Source organism: Sciurus vulgaris, assembly GCF_902686455.1.
Source record: "Sciurus vulgaris genome assembly, chromosome: 2".
In the NCBI taxonomy this organism is placed as follows: domain Eukaryota; kingdom Metazoa; phylum Chordata; class Mammalia; order Rodentia; family Sciuridae; genus Sciurus; species Sciurus vulgaris.
In genome coordinates, this window is record NC_136462.1 from 100,506,448 (window position 1) to 100,522,923 (window position 16,476).

General features: G+C 37.9%; 1 protein-coding gene and 1 long non-coding RNA gene across 2 annotated transcripts in view; one reads left to right on the plus strand and one right to left on the minus strand.

The window, feature by feature from the left end:
* LOC306655510 overlaps positions 1-16,476 on the plus strand; it is a 214,048-nt gene that overhangs the window by 21,236 nt on the left and 176,336 nt on the right. The gene's annotated exons all lie outside the window — the stretch shown is intronic.
* MYO5A (myosin VA) overlaps positions 3,448-16,476 on the minus strand; it is a 217,645-nt gene continuing 204,616 nt past the window's right edge. Inside the window, 4 exon segments of the mRNA XM_079130018.1 lie at positions 3,448-9,630; positions 9,910-9,990; positions 12,651-12,825; positions 14,321-14,603. Of these exon segments, the coding sequence (XP_078986144.1) occupies positions 9,478-9,630; positions 9,910-9,990; positions 12,651-12,825; positions 14,321-14,603 (692 nt within the window). The 3' untranslated portion in view covers positions 3,448-9,477.

Sequence of the window (16,476 nt, forward strand, 5' to 3'; positions counted from 1 at the left end):
GGTGGTCCTAAGTATTTTATATTATTCAATTTTTCCCCTTTTTTAGCATATCAGTTATACTTCCATTTTTACTTTTATTTGGTGATTGCCCTAGAGTTTACAATCTGCATTTATATTTAATTCCAGTTCATCTTCTCATTACACTGTACTTACTTCACAGGTAATGCAAGTACCTTATAAGAACAAAATATTCTTGTTCCTCCCTCCTGCCCCTTGTACCATTGCTGTCATTCATCATCTGTAATCATGTTTCCTTTAGTTTTGCAAACATATTTGTCATGGCTACTTTGCAGTCCTTGTCTGTTAAATACAAATCTGGTTGCTCTTATAGGCAATTTCTATTATCTGATTTCTCACCTACATATATACATACAGGTTATACTTTTCTGTTTCTTTGTACGTCTTGTAATTTTTTTTTGTTGGAATCTGAATATTCTTGATAATACAGTGTAGGAACTCTGGGTTCTTATCCTTGCTATTGCTCACAAACTAGGTTTGTGATTTCCCTTTTATTTTAAATGACCTGCTGGATTATTTCCATGACATCTAACTTCTCCCTGACCCCAACACGCACATAGTGCAAAGGCTCTGATTTTGTACCTGGAGCTGTGACCTGACCCTACCCACAGTCAGCCTGGGATGCCAGTGGTTCAGGCAGGCCTCACTTTGTCTCCTTCCTGAACACAGTTCAGTTGTTAAGCTGCACTCATTACTCTTGACTGCTCTACTGTTTTCAACATTACCACGGGGCATAACTTGCTTCTCAGACTAATACATTATCCAGTTAGTTTCAGGCTCCTTTGAAAGGATAGATACTAAGGTCAGTCTTTGAAACTTGTTCTGATCCCATGGGGACTCATCTTGGCTGTCTTCCCCAAGTTCTCTACAGAAATCTCCCTTGTCTACAGTTCAGTCTTTATCTACAGTGAATCTACCATCTCTCCCTAATTCCTGTACACTACTACCTCCACTGTTTGTGAGTGGCCTTAGGCTCAAACTTCTCTACACTGTTGCAAAAGAAGTCAGTTTCTTTAGGAAGAAATGTTCGTGGCCTGCTCTTACCTCTGAGCTGTTGATCTGGAGCTAGGAGTGGGGACAAGGGCCCATTTCTCTCCGAGCGATGCCCTTGTTTAAGGGAGCAGAGTGCTTGGTGGGTGGAAAATAACAGACTCAAGTCTTCTGGTTTGGCCTTTCCTAGTCACTACTTTACAAGACTGTCTTTGCCCACCTCACTTCCTTTGACCAACCCTTTCCCCGTTTTCCTCCCTCCCTTCTCTCACTTTCATTATGTTTTTTAATAGAAATTTCCTACTCCGCACTAGGGGCTCCAGCTTTTCACAGTGACTATCCTCTGGGCCATTCAGCCCAGAATCCTGTTTTCAGCAGACCAAGGGTATGCTGTGAACAGGTAAGTGTGTCTTCCTGGATCATAACCTGAAGGTTTGATACGATCCAGTTCTTAGTTTGTTTTTTTTCCATTCTGGTCACAAGCAGCATTGACCAAACTGTCTTCAAATTCATTGAGGTTTCTTGATAATACTAATCTTAGGAAAGGAGTTTCAGAAGTTTGCTAATGATGACATAAACTAGGATTTGATTTCTTTTCCCATAACTTTACTGAAGTTTCAAAATATGTCCACTTATCACATAATATTTAAGTTTTGGTGAATAATTTGCTTTCCTTTTCTGTATCAAGCATGATATTGTAGCACCTGCTCACATTTTTGCCTTCTGGTCTTCACTTCTCCATATTGAACCATCTTGGGATTTTCAAACCATTCTTATGGATAATATCCTTTTCCTTCAAGTATCTTCCATCCTCTTCCAAACTTTTTATATTCTTCTGTGTTTTAGTTGAAATCCACTGCCTTAACTTCAGGGCTTTTTTTTTTTTCCCCTTTTTTTAATACTATGTCCACTATATTTTGGGTCCAATAGCACAATGGCTACCTGTTTAATGGAAAAACTATAGGTATTCCTTGTGGCAAACCATTCCAGAATTCAGTTGTGCAATCCATCTCTTGCTTACTTATTTCTCTGTACACTCACACTGACTGATAAGATCACCCTGGGACACAGAGCCCCACACACTCAAGCGGCACATGGCACATGGTGTGGCGCAGACCATGCGCAGAGTTTCTGTCCTGTTTAGTTGACATGGATTGCTGTCTTTTCCTGTTAACTACATCCTGACTTCCCTCTGGTGGGCCCCCACTGCCACCTCATCGGTCCTGTGTCTCTGTGAAGATGATTCAAGTTTCAGGGGTGGTGTGGCTCAGGCTAGGCTGCTTGAGAGTACTCCACTCCCTGGATACAGTGATGGGTGGGAGATGGAAGTAGAACTCAAACCAGTCGATGAGATTCTGAGAAAGAGGTTGGAAAGCTGAGTCACAGAATGAAGTGAAACACTTCTGAGGGACATCACCTTTGGCACCACTTAGGGAGAACACTGCTAAGAATGAAGCCAAAGCAGGGGAAAGCAAAGCAGATAGTCCTGATGCCAAGACTTGGGCACCTGGATATATACTTTACCTTTAGTTATGTTGGGAAGTACATTTCATTCTTAATCTAGCTGGTTTGAGTTTGATTTTTGTCATGTGCCTCAGAAAGAATTGTAATGAATGTATCAAATGCAATGGTTAGAGAGTGATTTTTATTCTGGGGAGATAACCTTGACTCATTTCCAATTTATTTAGAAAAAGTAAGTAAAAATTTGACATTTTATTATTTGTAGCATCCTGATGTTTCACTAGTCTAGTCTATGGGGTCACTGATTGACTCTAATTTCAATGCTGCTATATTTCTAGGGCCTGCCATGGTGTCCACAAAATTCCTTAATAAATGAGTTTAATGAATGAGAGTGTAATGGAATGGGAGTGTGGGGGGGTACATAATCTATGCCAAAGCCAAGTATTTATTTTTCCATATTATAAATGAAGATGAGACTAAATCAACCACAGATCTGAACACCCTTGCTCTTTCTTTTCCCAAAGGAGTATATCTCCATATTTATTCTTTGATCTCTGTTCCACACTTAGAATGCCATCTACCCTACTGAAAATAGAACCTTTGATACAAATCATGTGTTCAGTCTTTCCAAAGTTCCACATGACACTAACAAATTCCCCTTGGCTATGTCTGTTTCTCTGTCAGAGAATCCAGGATAGTTAGGCATAGCTCCCTCCTGAAGGGAAGAACGTGCCTTTCCTCAGTTGTTTTTGTCTGCTGTTTATATGTTTGGCAATCCTCTTTGTTTTATATATATATCACTATATATATTTTTTCCAGTATAGAAAGAAAACTTGTCAACTTTAAAATTTTCAAGACTACTTAGAATATTCTCATGAGGAAAGGTTATATTTACATTCAGCAGTCTTCAAAAAAAAAAAAAAACAATTTATTGTTTTAAAATGTGAAGTGGGTTTACTTATAACACATTGACAAAACTCCTTTATATCCATCTTTATTTGAACAATTTTCTATTATAGCTAGGAGAATACAGCATTAATGACACACAAATACTAAGCACAACATTGGACAACTACATATTTAGAGCATAAATATCATTCTGACATTGTTTTGGTTTTCATTTTAGCTCTAGGTGATATCTAGTGAAAATCCATGTTTCAAAGGCTTTTGTTGATATGAGATGAATTATTAAGTTATTCTAAAAAAAATCATGTGAGATATGCTGGAATGGGTTCAGTTTAAAATTATAGTTAGTTGGTAATGCCTTTCACCTCTTGATACTTCTGCTTCCTTCTTAATGGATGAATATTTCACCTAAGAACTTTTCATTGATTAACTATATCATCTTTTCCTATGCAGAGCAAAGAATTATTTCTGCAGATCCACTAAGGAAAAATATTTGAAAAACTCCATTTCATAGTAAATTAATAAATACAATTAATAATTAAAATACAATATGTTAGATGTCATGAGCTTGTTTCTGTGCAACACTGTTAGAGCAATTTAAAATTTTCAAGAACATAAAATAGTCAATGTTACTCCAGGATCCCACAAAAATACAGAGTTAGGAATCATAAATTACAATGTACATATCCACCTTTGAAGAAAAAAATCACCATTTGTCAGAAAAAAAAAAAAATGGCTCATGTGATTTAGACAGGTTAAAATGTAGGCCAGCAATAAGATATCTGGAAGTACCAACTGAAAAATGTGTGAAAATGTCCTGACCTACCAAGCACTGAATTATATATACCTGTTTCCACTTTGATTTGTCTCTGAGTATTTCAAGCAATATTACAATAACAAGGAAATGTTAGTCATTTTCAGACATTTTATGAATCTAGTAATACTCATTAAGTTAAGCTAATGAACATTTTTAGCTAAACCAAATTAAAAATAAAAAATGTATAAAATGTATTTTTGAAGGTATTTTACATAGTACTTTTCTATTCTTGCTCTATTGAGAAATCCACTGCAATTCCAGGTTAATTTGTTTGATTTAGGGTACTGTAACAGATTAGAACTGACAGCACTACCTTCCCATTTTTACTCAACTTTCTGTATTGAAAGAATATCCATGAAAATTTTTAAGAGTTGTATCTTTTACTTTTATTAAGAAAGGGTTAGTGGAAAAAGACATTCACGAATTACCAAGACTAACTTATTTCTGTTCTTCTTCCACATGATCTTTCCCTTCCTGTGACAGAATCTCACTAACTCAGGAACATTCTCTGGCTCTGAGCTTGTTGCTGCCCCACAGTTCTAATCCCTGGGTTGGGAAATGACAGAAAGGAAAGGCAGGAGAAGGTAATAGGAGGGGGCAGGTCATGCAGAAAGGAGAGAAAGGAATTAGTGGCTGGAGGCCATATCCAGTCAAAACCCTCACAAAACCTTGAGAAACAGGGCAAGATATCCTCTACAGGCAAGATATCCCTTACAGAGGACAAGTTCTGGTGAACTTAAGGCAGCTCTAGAAGGGAAGGGAGCAAGGGTTAAGGCGGCCCTCACAGCTCGGCCGGGAACACATTACAATGCACTTATCCATGAACAGAGGCTGCAGTGATCCAAGATCCTAACACGAATGCTCACAGCACAGCTCCTACCCCAAGGTGAACACCTGCAGCATGCACACACCAGTGTCAAGCACACGCTGACTTGTATACAGCCTGCCTGGTGGACAGCCGTTGGAAGATACCCAGTGTCCTGGGCAATTCTGTGAGGGGGACCTGACTTAGGGAGGGTGGCCTGCAGCTGCAGGTTTCTGCAAGCTGCACAGCTCACCTGGTAGCTCCCAGGGACTCTGAGGGGCGTGTGGAGAGTGACCTGCCTCTTTGCATTGGAGGCTTTCACTGCTTCCTGTCATTTTGGTTCAGACAGCCCACTACTAATGCCTAAACTCAGAGTACTGTACCCTCTCAGGAAGCCATGGTTCAAGACAAAAAAGTCCAACCTAGTTACAGCAGGTAACTACATCCCCCAACAAACAAACAAACAAATAAACGAAAACTGGCACTGGGCACTGGGTCTCGTTAGAACAAATTATTTGGCACTCATTACTTGTTCATTTCCATACGCCAATTGCCAACTCTGATAAAGAAAAAGAGCATCTCTTGCTGGTACAGGGCACCCTACAGCACCAGGAGGGACAAGACAGAACCTCAGGACTTTCTAGTTTCCTGCCCTGCACCTGCCACACACCACTCTTCTGTAGGAGCCAGCGGAACTGCTGGAGGGTAGTGCGACCCCAGGCAAAGCACGCACCTTACCGCTATCTCAAGCTATCACCAGCAAAGGACCGTAGGAGCTGCTGTATCTCCTGACCATGTTGCTGTGAGGAAGAAATGAGGTAACACGGAGGACGAGCACGGGTGTAAAGCATACTCACATAGGTCCTGCTTGGGCACTACTTTTACCAGGACCACGTAGCATTGCATGCTATTTTTGCTTTCTGTCTTATCCTAAAGCAATCAGCTTAGACCCTTGGGTATGCCTCCTGAGGAACTCTGTGAACTGTGACTCAGTGTGTGTGTGTGTGTGTGTGTGTGTGTGTGTGTGTGTCAGGGGGAGAGAGAAAAGCAGGGACGGAGAGATAAGTTATGCAAGGACTTCTGGGGATGGTGGCAGGTCCTATTTTCCTGGGGTTACTGGGAAGTTAATCTCTCACAATGAGCACTACACTGAAATTTGAATGAAGTATTTTCATAGCCTCCTCCTCTGCATTATTAAAGATTTGATCTACACTATACATAATTACATATAAAGAGTCAACTCTCAATTATCCACTAAAATGAAGGAACAATAAAACAAATCATCCAAACTGACACCGATCTCCAATCTTCCATTGGTTGGCTCTGGGATACATTTTTGTACTTTTGTGCCTGAGGAAAGCAGTGTCAGGCACATGGGGGAATTTTCAAAACCTCCAAAAGAACCATGAAGTTATACTTGGTGGATATTCATCTTTCCTCCTTTTAGGGTTTTTAAGGCAGATGGAAGCCTTAACCTAAGCAAAACCATAGGAAGGGAACAGCTTCTACTTTTTGCTTTGCATTCCAAGGGTGTAAGTTAAGTCTGTATCTAATGGGAGAGGGGTGCTGACTACTAGAAAAGGGAGACTGTGGGGGGCTCCTAAGGTGTCTTCTTTTGAATTCCTACTGTGTGTCATAGAGGAACTATGAAAAGGTCCATTAGCGGTAATGTTAAAGAATGTATTGCACAAATGTGAGAATAGCAAAAACAGTGCAAAGGTTGATGCAAAGATGAGCCACCAGGAAGGCCAGCAGGGCAAAAGGAATCAGACTCCCCATGTCCACCTTCAGTGAACAATCAGCAGGTCAGTCAGCAGCTGATGGAATATATGATTATGCTGAGAGAAAAGACTGGGTGTGTGTGAATGAAGGTGGATGAAAAAGTGTGGGAAGAGGGAAGGTGAGCAGTGCTCAAATGGGTACCCACAGTCAGTAGAATCTTAGTGCATCCTCAACAAAGTAGTGCACAGAGTCATTTCTAGCTCTTGAGGTTCCCTGGTTGTAAGGTATTCTTGTTACACTAAACATCTTCAGGCAATCAAGAGAAGTTAATTCTGATCCCTCTTTGGGATTCTGGGGAGGCCCTAGAGAGAATCAAACCCTGGAATAGAAGAAACTGTGCCACCATCACTGGACCAGGAGAAACTGAATGGGATGGCAGTAGATGCTCTGGTCCAGCGTGGAACAGTGGCCACAGCACTTGACAGCAGGAAACCAGAAGAGAGAAGGGAAAGTCGCAGACCACAGACGCTTTAGGACATGAAATGTCAGGAGTAAGGAAAAGGGCTGCAATGACAGTGGGAGCGACAGCATGATCTTGAAGACAAGGCAAAGTCTGTGTACATGGGTCATGCCACATAGGACTAAGCTGGGAGAGGGCCAGGGAGGACTGCCAGGGCTGAGGTGGACAGCCTGCACCACGGCTGTACTTTCTTAGCAACTTGCCTCCCCATGTCTCCCTGTGCTGTTAGACTCTGACACACTCAGTATTAACCAAATTGCTAAAAGTGTCAATTGTTCATTGACAATCACACTGTGACAATCAGGAAAATAGGATCTGACTAGTCAGTATTTGGGGGTTTCATACTGAAAATAAATGCTTTAAAATGGAATAAAGCAGTACATGATATAATAAAAATTAAACTACCTTCAAATAATACAAACAGGGCTTTCTAAAAGCATGTACCTTTGAAATGTACATGTGCATAAATCATGTACATTTAAGAAAAGTTATAGCTACATAAACTTGTGAGTTTACATTTTATTAATCCTAAGGACATGACAGGCACTACACACTGTCTTTCCAACAGAGGATGGACTAAATTGTAGTTTTTTTCTCCAGGATCTAAGTGCTGAGAGAATTTTAGATGTGGAAGGAATCTTAAGAATCAGTTGCCCAACTCTCTCATTTTATAAAGAAGGAAATTGAGGCTCAAGTTAATAGACAGTATCTTTTAATACAATCTTTATCACTGATTTGAAACTGTTTGACTTCCATAAATAATATTGCACATATTTTTAATATGATATGTCATTTTTATAGACCATCTAACAGTTAAATTACATAAATCTATGATTATAATTAAGAACCAGAGTTTCTGATGAAAGCTAGTAATTTGCTTTTGTACAACCTGAAGGATTTTTTTGTATTAAGATTTCTAGAAAAACTGGAGAATATGATTAATTAGAATTTCAGAATGAAAACTTATAGAACTTGAATCCTACTGAACCAAATTCTCTATAAAATTCCACATTTCTTACATAAGTCTTCTTAAGTTATTTCTAATATGATGCTTTTTAAAGTATCTAGTGGTATCTGAGAACATTTATAGAAGTTGCGAAGTCTAAAAAACCTGAATCATACTATTTATTATATACCTTCTTTTGCATAATTTATAGGATATTCAAAGTTTTAAGACCTGAATCATGAATATTCTGACAATCCTGGAGAGTGATTGAGATTAATTCTTAATGAATTAAGAAAAAATAAAACCTGTCAAGGTTGAAAATATACACTACAGGAATCAGATCTGGGAACTAAAATAAAGTCACTTTACAAAACACTGTACCCTGATGTAATACCAACCCAGAGAAAATTAATGAGCACATAAATGCAATACATCCTGAATAAACAGTGACATCAACAATAGTCACTTTGTCTATTCCTACCCCTATATGTCAAGCATTTTGTCATATTACTACATGATTTCCCAGTGTCTGCTACTTGTGCAGGTGAATCTGTAAGATATTTGCATATAATCCAGTTAAAACTGATCTGCTTGAATTGTAAACAGTTGACAAAAGAGAAGCTCATTGTTGTAGTGCCTAATAAGAGTATCATTTACATTTTAAGGAGATGATATGTAGCAGCAATTTAAAATGCTCAGTAAGCTACAGTACAGATGGACATCTATGCTATATAGCAAACCAACATTCTTTTAGTATCTCTATATCATAGTGACACAAAAAAGGAATTTACCTGACCAACTACTTTACATATTGCCAGTTTATTTGATCCAGTTTGATCATATCAACATAATTGGTTCCTAAACTGATATGTATTCAATGGCAATTTTTCTTTCAATTATGTTTAGCACAGAGATCATTCTTCATTGTTGCCTTCCTAACAACAGTCCATGCATATGGAATTTATATTTTTTATACCATTAAATGCAGTGCTAAGAACTTAAATGTTGGCCACATAAGACACACTTGCCTCCCTTTCTTTCTTCCCCCCTCCCATCATCCAGGGATACCAGTTGAGCAAGGATGAGTGTTGCTTTAAAGATAACACAGCACAATGGAGCCTATCTTTCTTCCAAGATGATGAAAGCCTCTAGGGAGATTTCCAGTTAATACCTTATTGTTTGAGAGATAATCAGTACTTTCTCTTTAAAAGTCTATTTTCAGTACCTCACTAGAAATAATGGTTCTTATCCAAACAAGAAGTAAACAGTCAATGTTTGCCTGGACATCTCTTTCAGACCCGTGAAATGAATCCCAGGCCCAGGCTGGCTGGAATCTGGATGGTTTCTAGTGCGAGGGAGGATGGATTAAAAGGAAAGGTGACTGGAAAGATGTGTTTAGCATCCATGAGCAGCTGAGGCGAGTCCTTTCTATCTCGTAAACGCATCTGAGATCAAGAAAAAAGATAACAGGGAATCAGTTCTTTGAATCTGCAAAATTTTTTTTTTCTGCCAAAATTTCTACCCAAAAAATCTTCAACTAATGGAGAATCTTTGTTTTAAAATCACTTCATTGACTCAATAAACTGTTATCAAAACAGTCAAAAAGTTATCTTAAAATAAGATAATAAAAGATAAAAATACTTTATCCTTCAATAATACTTTAAAATTCTCATTTAGAAGGTTATGTTGGTGAGCTAAAGAAAAAGAAAACTGGGGGCTCTTACCTGTATAGTACGAATAAATGAGACGGAGACTCTTTCTTCAAACTCATTAACTGGAGTATACAAATTCAACACTTTGACAATCTATGAGAAATGAAAAGATCAAAGTTTTTGGCATACTATCAATTATCAAATACACACTTGGTACTTAGAATCTAGAAAACTAAAAGTATTTGTGTATATAGTTCTCTTTTTTAAAAAAAAAAAACATTTTTAGTTGTGCATGGATGCAATACCTTTATTTTTTGTTTACTTATTTTTATGTGGTGCTAGGATCGAACCCAGTGCCTCACACATGTGAGGTGAGCACTCTACCACTGAGTCACAAACTCAGCCCTGTGTGTAGTTTTCAGGTCTACTCAGGAGTGGGTTGTGACAAGAGGGAAGAAAGAACTGAAGGGCACATTTACTTTTGTTATTTGAATTTCTGTCAGAATGTATTAATGTAATATTTGTAATATAAATTTAGGAAAATATTTTAAAAAATAGAAGTGTTCCTACTCCTATTCCTTCCAGTCTTCCAAAGCAGCAGCTAACCATGTCCTGAATATCCATCTAGCAATGTTCTATATACTAATTTTTACACTAATGTGTTTGCTTTATTAATAATATTCTACAACTTGCTCTCTTCATATAAAAACATGTACCTGGCCATATTAAAAATAACAATTAAATATTATTTCTTTTGAATGGTGGTTTTTGTTTTATTTGTTTGTTTTTTGGTATTGGGGATTGAACCCACGATGCTTAACCACTGAGCCACATCCCCAGGCTTTTTTAACATTTTGTTTGGAGACAGGGTCATGCTGAGCTGCTTAGGGCCTCGCTAAGTTGCTGAGGCTGGCCTCAAACTGTGATACTCTTGCTTCAGCCTCCCAAGCCACTGGGATTACAGGCATGCACCACCACAGCTGGCTTGAATGGTGTTTTAATTTAAAAGTCATATTTTTACAAAAGAAGTTATAAGTGATTAACATGAATAACAATAAAGGCCTTTAAAGAAATTAGCCAATTAATTAGAGGGCATGAAGGTCTTAAAAAATGTTGAATTAATTTCTTTTATAAAATGATCGTGTCTCTTTTTTTCACAAAAACAAATCATTGGGGCTGGGGATGTAGCTCAGTGGTAGAGTGCTTACTTGCATGTATGAGGCCATGGATTTGATTCCCAGCAAACCTCCCTGCCCCCAATCACTGCCTATATAAAACAGAAAGATATTTTCATTTTCAAGGTATTTTTAAAAAGCTGTGCCACTAGTGATCACTAGGCACATGTAGCTATTTAAATTTAAATTAATTAAACTGAAAATAACAATTCGGGACCATGCTGATTTATAGATATAGAATACATAAAGCAACAGAGAGATGTGACTGAGAAAACAGCATGTTTATCAGGTTGGAAAGGAACAAAATGAATCAGAATCAGCCCTTAAGAGGCAAGTATTAGAACTTTAAGAAGTCAGATCATTTTGTTAAATAAAATCTGTTAAATTTTAATGAATCATAGGTCTACCTTACCCTGTGAAATATGTGCTTAAGAAATATTTAAGTAATCTCAAAGAATCAAATAGCTTTAAATACCATTGATATATTGATAATTCATAGGTTTTTATCTCTACCCCCAACCTCATATACATAAAGACTTGCATATTTTATGTATGCAACCTCATATATACATAAAGACCCAATTGCCTACTTGAAAAAAAAAAAAAAAAGAAATGTTTAAGTACTAGAGTACATTCTTTAAAAGCTGGATGACAGCGAACTTCTATGAAGTCAGGTTTTCCTCAATAAACTCTTATTTTCCAAATGTGGCAGAAAGGGGGAACAAATTTCAAGACCATTATTCAGTGGTGTGGTTCTTTATTCTTAGCAAGAATTTATGTAAATATGAATTCAGCATTAGGAAGCTACAAATCTTGATTTCCACTAACTACTAATGTTACAACTGAAGATGTCTATGCTATGAGATATATGATGAACATTAATAAAGTTTGAGTCACCACAGAAAGTAACTAGGCAAAAGAAAAACAAGTATATTCATCCTGATGCCTAAGGGCCTCATGTTTTTGCCATTGTTCTCAAATACTCTTCCCATGCTCCCTCTTCCTTCAATTTAGTGCCCAGCTTAATGGGACCTCCTTGAAATCAGCTATTATCCCTCAGCACTTACTACAGACCTTACTATAGAATTTGCTAGAACCTCTAAAGTAGGTCAGCTAGATGCATCTGTGTCTTCCTTACTAAACTGTAAGCCCCCTGGAAGTCAGAAAATTTTCATTATTTACTGAAGTATTTTCCCCAATAAGTATGATGCCTTGAGATTGGAGTTCACTTAGTCATTTCTAGAATTGAGGAATAAGTATTATCTGTCTTAAAAATGAGAAACATAAAGAACAATTATCAAATAGTAATGAAACCAATTTTATGGAATATAAGTTCCAGAGAATGTATATTCCATGACAAAAGGGACTTTGTTTTGTCCCTCGTTATATCCTAGTGCCTAGAACATGTGCAGATCACTGGAGGCACTCAATATTTGCTGAGTATTGACTATGGATGACTGTGACTAATACTGAAATGTATTAATTTCTACTAAAATCTCCTTTCTTCAAGATCTGTAGAGATATACATCTTCTCTATCGCAGATGAGGTCAGTGTAGAGACAAGAGCAAAAACCAGATTTCTTTATTCTTCAAAGGTCACCTGTGATGATTATTACATTATTTAATGACTTGCTTTACCTGGGCAGTAGTTAAAGCATTGCACATGGAACAAATGGCTTCTGCATCATCATCTGTTTTCTTTTTCACTTGCAAAAGCTGAGCAGCTTGAATCAGAGGTTCCAGGGTTTCTTTTGCCCCACTGTTCATTAGATTCTTGTCACGTAGCCATTCTTCCAGTTGACTGACATTGTACCTATTCCAAAAAAAGGGAGGTTGAAAGATAAAATGCAAATTTGCTGAATGCTGTCATAAATTTCTTAATTTTGTGTGTGTGGCCTTGTCAGTTACAATGACAGGCAGTATTTTTGTTCAATTTTTCTAAAATCTAATCAGTTATGCTTAAAAATTTATCATTATAGTCATGAGGTTTATAATCATAATTATGTAAGATAAAATGACAAGAGAATAAAATTCTCTTTAATGGAACAGGAAAATGAAATCATTATAGCAAAAGTTATAGGACTTGCTAATAAACCAAATAGAATACATAATATGGCTCTGTCGTTATCAGACAACTGACCAGAAAACATTTTCTAGCTTCTCTTACAAGTTCAGAGATGAGTTCCTTGCTCAGAGTGAGACCTGATAATCCTTAATGTACTCTTTTTAAAAGTCAATTCCACATTGGGTAACTGAATAACCAGATCCCCTCTCCCTGGACATATGCCTATGCCCAAGCCTCTTTAGGGAAGGGCTTGGGTGATGGAGATGGTGTCCTGAGGAAGCCTAGGGATGGAAGAAGAGAAGAGTAAGGGAGGGCACTTGGAAGTGACAGACTCTAACTAGGAAGAGATGAAGAGATCACATAGATGCAAAGTTTTTGGAGGTGGCCAGCTAAGTGACAGTGGATCTCACACTAAGATTAAGATAAACAGATACAGAGTCAGAGCTTAGTAACCTAATAGGAGGCATTCTGATATTACAGTGAGTGATTTCACATTCATAAGCAAAGCTTATAGAGAAAGAAGATCTACTACTCCCTGCATAGAAGGCATTATCTTCAAAGTAAATTCTGAGTAGATGTGAGCCAGTGGAAAATTGGAAACAAACACTAAAGTTTCCTGAGAGCTGAGTTACTAAATACTTTTGTAAGAAAAAATTTTTTCTTCCTCATAGTGAATATTCTGACCATTTTAAAATAAATCTTTGCAAAAAATATCAGATCTATTACAACAAAGAGGGTATGCTGAAGAATAGTTGGGCATAAAATTGTGCTTTTTCTTAAAATATGGGGGGTATATTTCAAGAGTTAGTAAATAATCTATTAGGTCTGTTTTTGTTGCCTTAGGTACAAAAGGTATTTTGCCAAAATATATTTCCAAGAGCATTAGAAATCTTCACTATAGTATTTTCTTATTGCATAATTAAAACACACACAAAAGGAAAGGAAGTAGCTACCTCATCTTTGTGTATTTTTCATTATCTCTCCATGCCTTCAAACAAGTTAGCTCCACAGTGGAGCAGGGTTTCCCATCAAGCAATGAGAATAATGTGCTGGCAAGGCACTGACAAGGGGCAATAACTGCCAGGCAAGAGAAAGTGGCTTTATGCTAGATCTTCCCTTGCTGCTTTGGCTACGTGGTACCAAAATCAGGTGCGCAGATTGGAAAAGTTCATAAGTGCTCCCCACCCTGACAAGCCAGGTGGGCAGTAACAAGAAGCTGTCACCGGTGCTGGCACTTGCTCACCTGATCTGCATGCCTTTACTCCAGGAACACATGTCCTTACGTAGGAGGAGGTTGTTCAGAGTGATGGCTCCCACAATGTAGAACATCTGCTTGACCACCTGCTTGATCAGTTCTGGGTCCATGCCGTGCTGACACATGACCGAGTGGAAAGAGTTGAGCTGTCGAAGGATGGAGTCCAGTGTGTAGGTGCCTTCATCAGCAATACTGGAGGTTCGCTTTCTTAGCCCTGTGGGCTTCACCCCGGACACACCCTGAATTGTTTCATGCTCCAGCATGCCTGAGACTGTAGGAATATTTCAATTATTAGAAGTTTTGAAAGGAAACCTGTTTCATGTGCACACATATGCCATATGCACATACACATTCAATTTGGGAAAATTATCTGAGAATCAAAATAGAGGGAAAAGGAAGCCAAGCACAGCGGGGCACACCTGGAATCCTAGCTAAGTGGGAGACTGAGGCAAGAATATCGTACTTTGAGGCCTGCCTCGGCAACTTAGTAAGACACTGTCTAAATAAAAAAGAAAAAAAGGGTTTACAGTTCAGTTGTAAAGCACTTGCCTAGAATGCTTGAAGTCCTGGGTTAAATTCCAGTACTGCAAAACTAAAAAGTATATTAAAAAAGAGAGAGAAAAAGGACTTAAAGGGCTTCTAGATTTTAAACTTTAATGAAGAAATAGTTCTTAAATGCAAAATTTACCATAAAATTAAGTACTCTAACAGTTTATTTTCTAAAATAAGAAGTAGAATTGTGATAGCAGAAGCTTGTGGCATCTTGGGTGGGTTTTTGAGAAGTTGGAGTTAAGATAAGCATTTCTTGCAATTATCAAGAATACAAATAATAATGTTGGTGAGGATGTGGGGAAAAAGATACATTCATACGTTATTGGTAGGACTGCAAATTAGTACGACCACTCTGGAAAGCAGCATGAAGAGTCCTTAAAACATGGACACAAACCCAAATAAATACAATTTTCTCATACTAGACAAAGGGGCCAAAAAGATGCAATGGAGAAAAGATAGCCTCTTCAACAAATGGTGCTGGGAAAACTGGAAAACCATATGCAACAGAATGAAATTAAACCCCTATCTCTCACCCTGCACAAAACTCAATTCAAAATGGATCAAGGACCTCGGAATCAGACCAGAGACCCTGCATCTTATAGAAGGAAAAGTAGGTCCAAACCTTCAACATGTTGGCTTAGAATCAGACTTCCTTAACAGGACTCCCATAGCACAAGAAATAAAAGCAAGAATCAACAACTGGGATAGATTCAAACTAAAAAGCTTTCTCTCAGCAAAGGAAACTATCAGTAATGTGAAAAGAGAGCCTACAGAGTGGGAGAAAATCTTTGCCACTCATACTTCAGATAGAGTGCTAATTTCCAGAATATATAAAGAACTCAAAAAACTCTACACCAAGAATACAAATAATCCAATCAACAAATGGGCTAAGGAAATGAACAGACACTTCACAGAAGAAGATGTACAAGCAATCAACAGATATATGAAAAAATGTTCAACATCTCTAGTAATAAGAGAAATGCAAATCAAAACTACCCTAAGATTCCATCTCACCCCAATTAGGATGGCGATTATCAAGAACACAAGCAACAATAGTTGTTGGCAAGGATGTGGGGAAAAAAGTACACTGATACATTGCTGGTGGGTTGCAAATTAGTTCAGCCACTTTGGAAAACAGTATGGAAATTCCTCAGAAAGCTTGGAATGGAACCACCATTTGACCCAGCTATCCCACTCCTAGGTCTATACCCAAAGGACTTAAAATCAGCATACTACAGAGATACAGCCACATCAATGTTCATTGTTGCTCAATTCACCATAGCCAGATTGTGGAACCAACCTAGATGTCCTTCAATTGATGAATGGATAAAGAAACTGTGGCATATATATACAATGGAATATTACTCGGCCATAAAGAATGATAAAATTATGGCATTTGCAGGCAAATGGATGAAATTGGAGAATATCATGCTAAGTGAGATAAGCCAATCTCAAAAAACTAAAGGACGAATGATCTCGGCTGATAAGTGGATAAGGACATATAATGAAGGGTGGGAGGGGTTAGCATTAGGGTTAGGGTTAGGTTTAGGCTTAGGGTTAAGGAGGGTGGTAAGAATGGAGGAAGGAAGGAC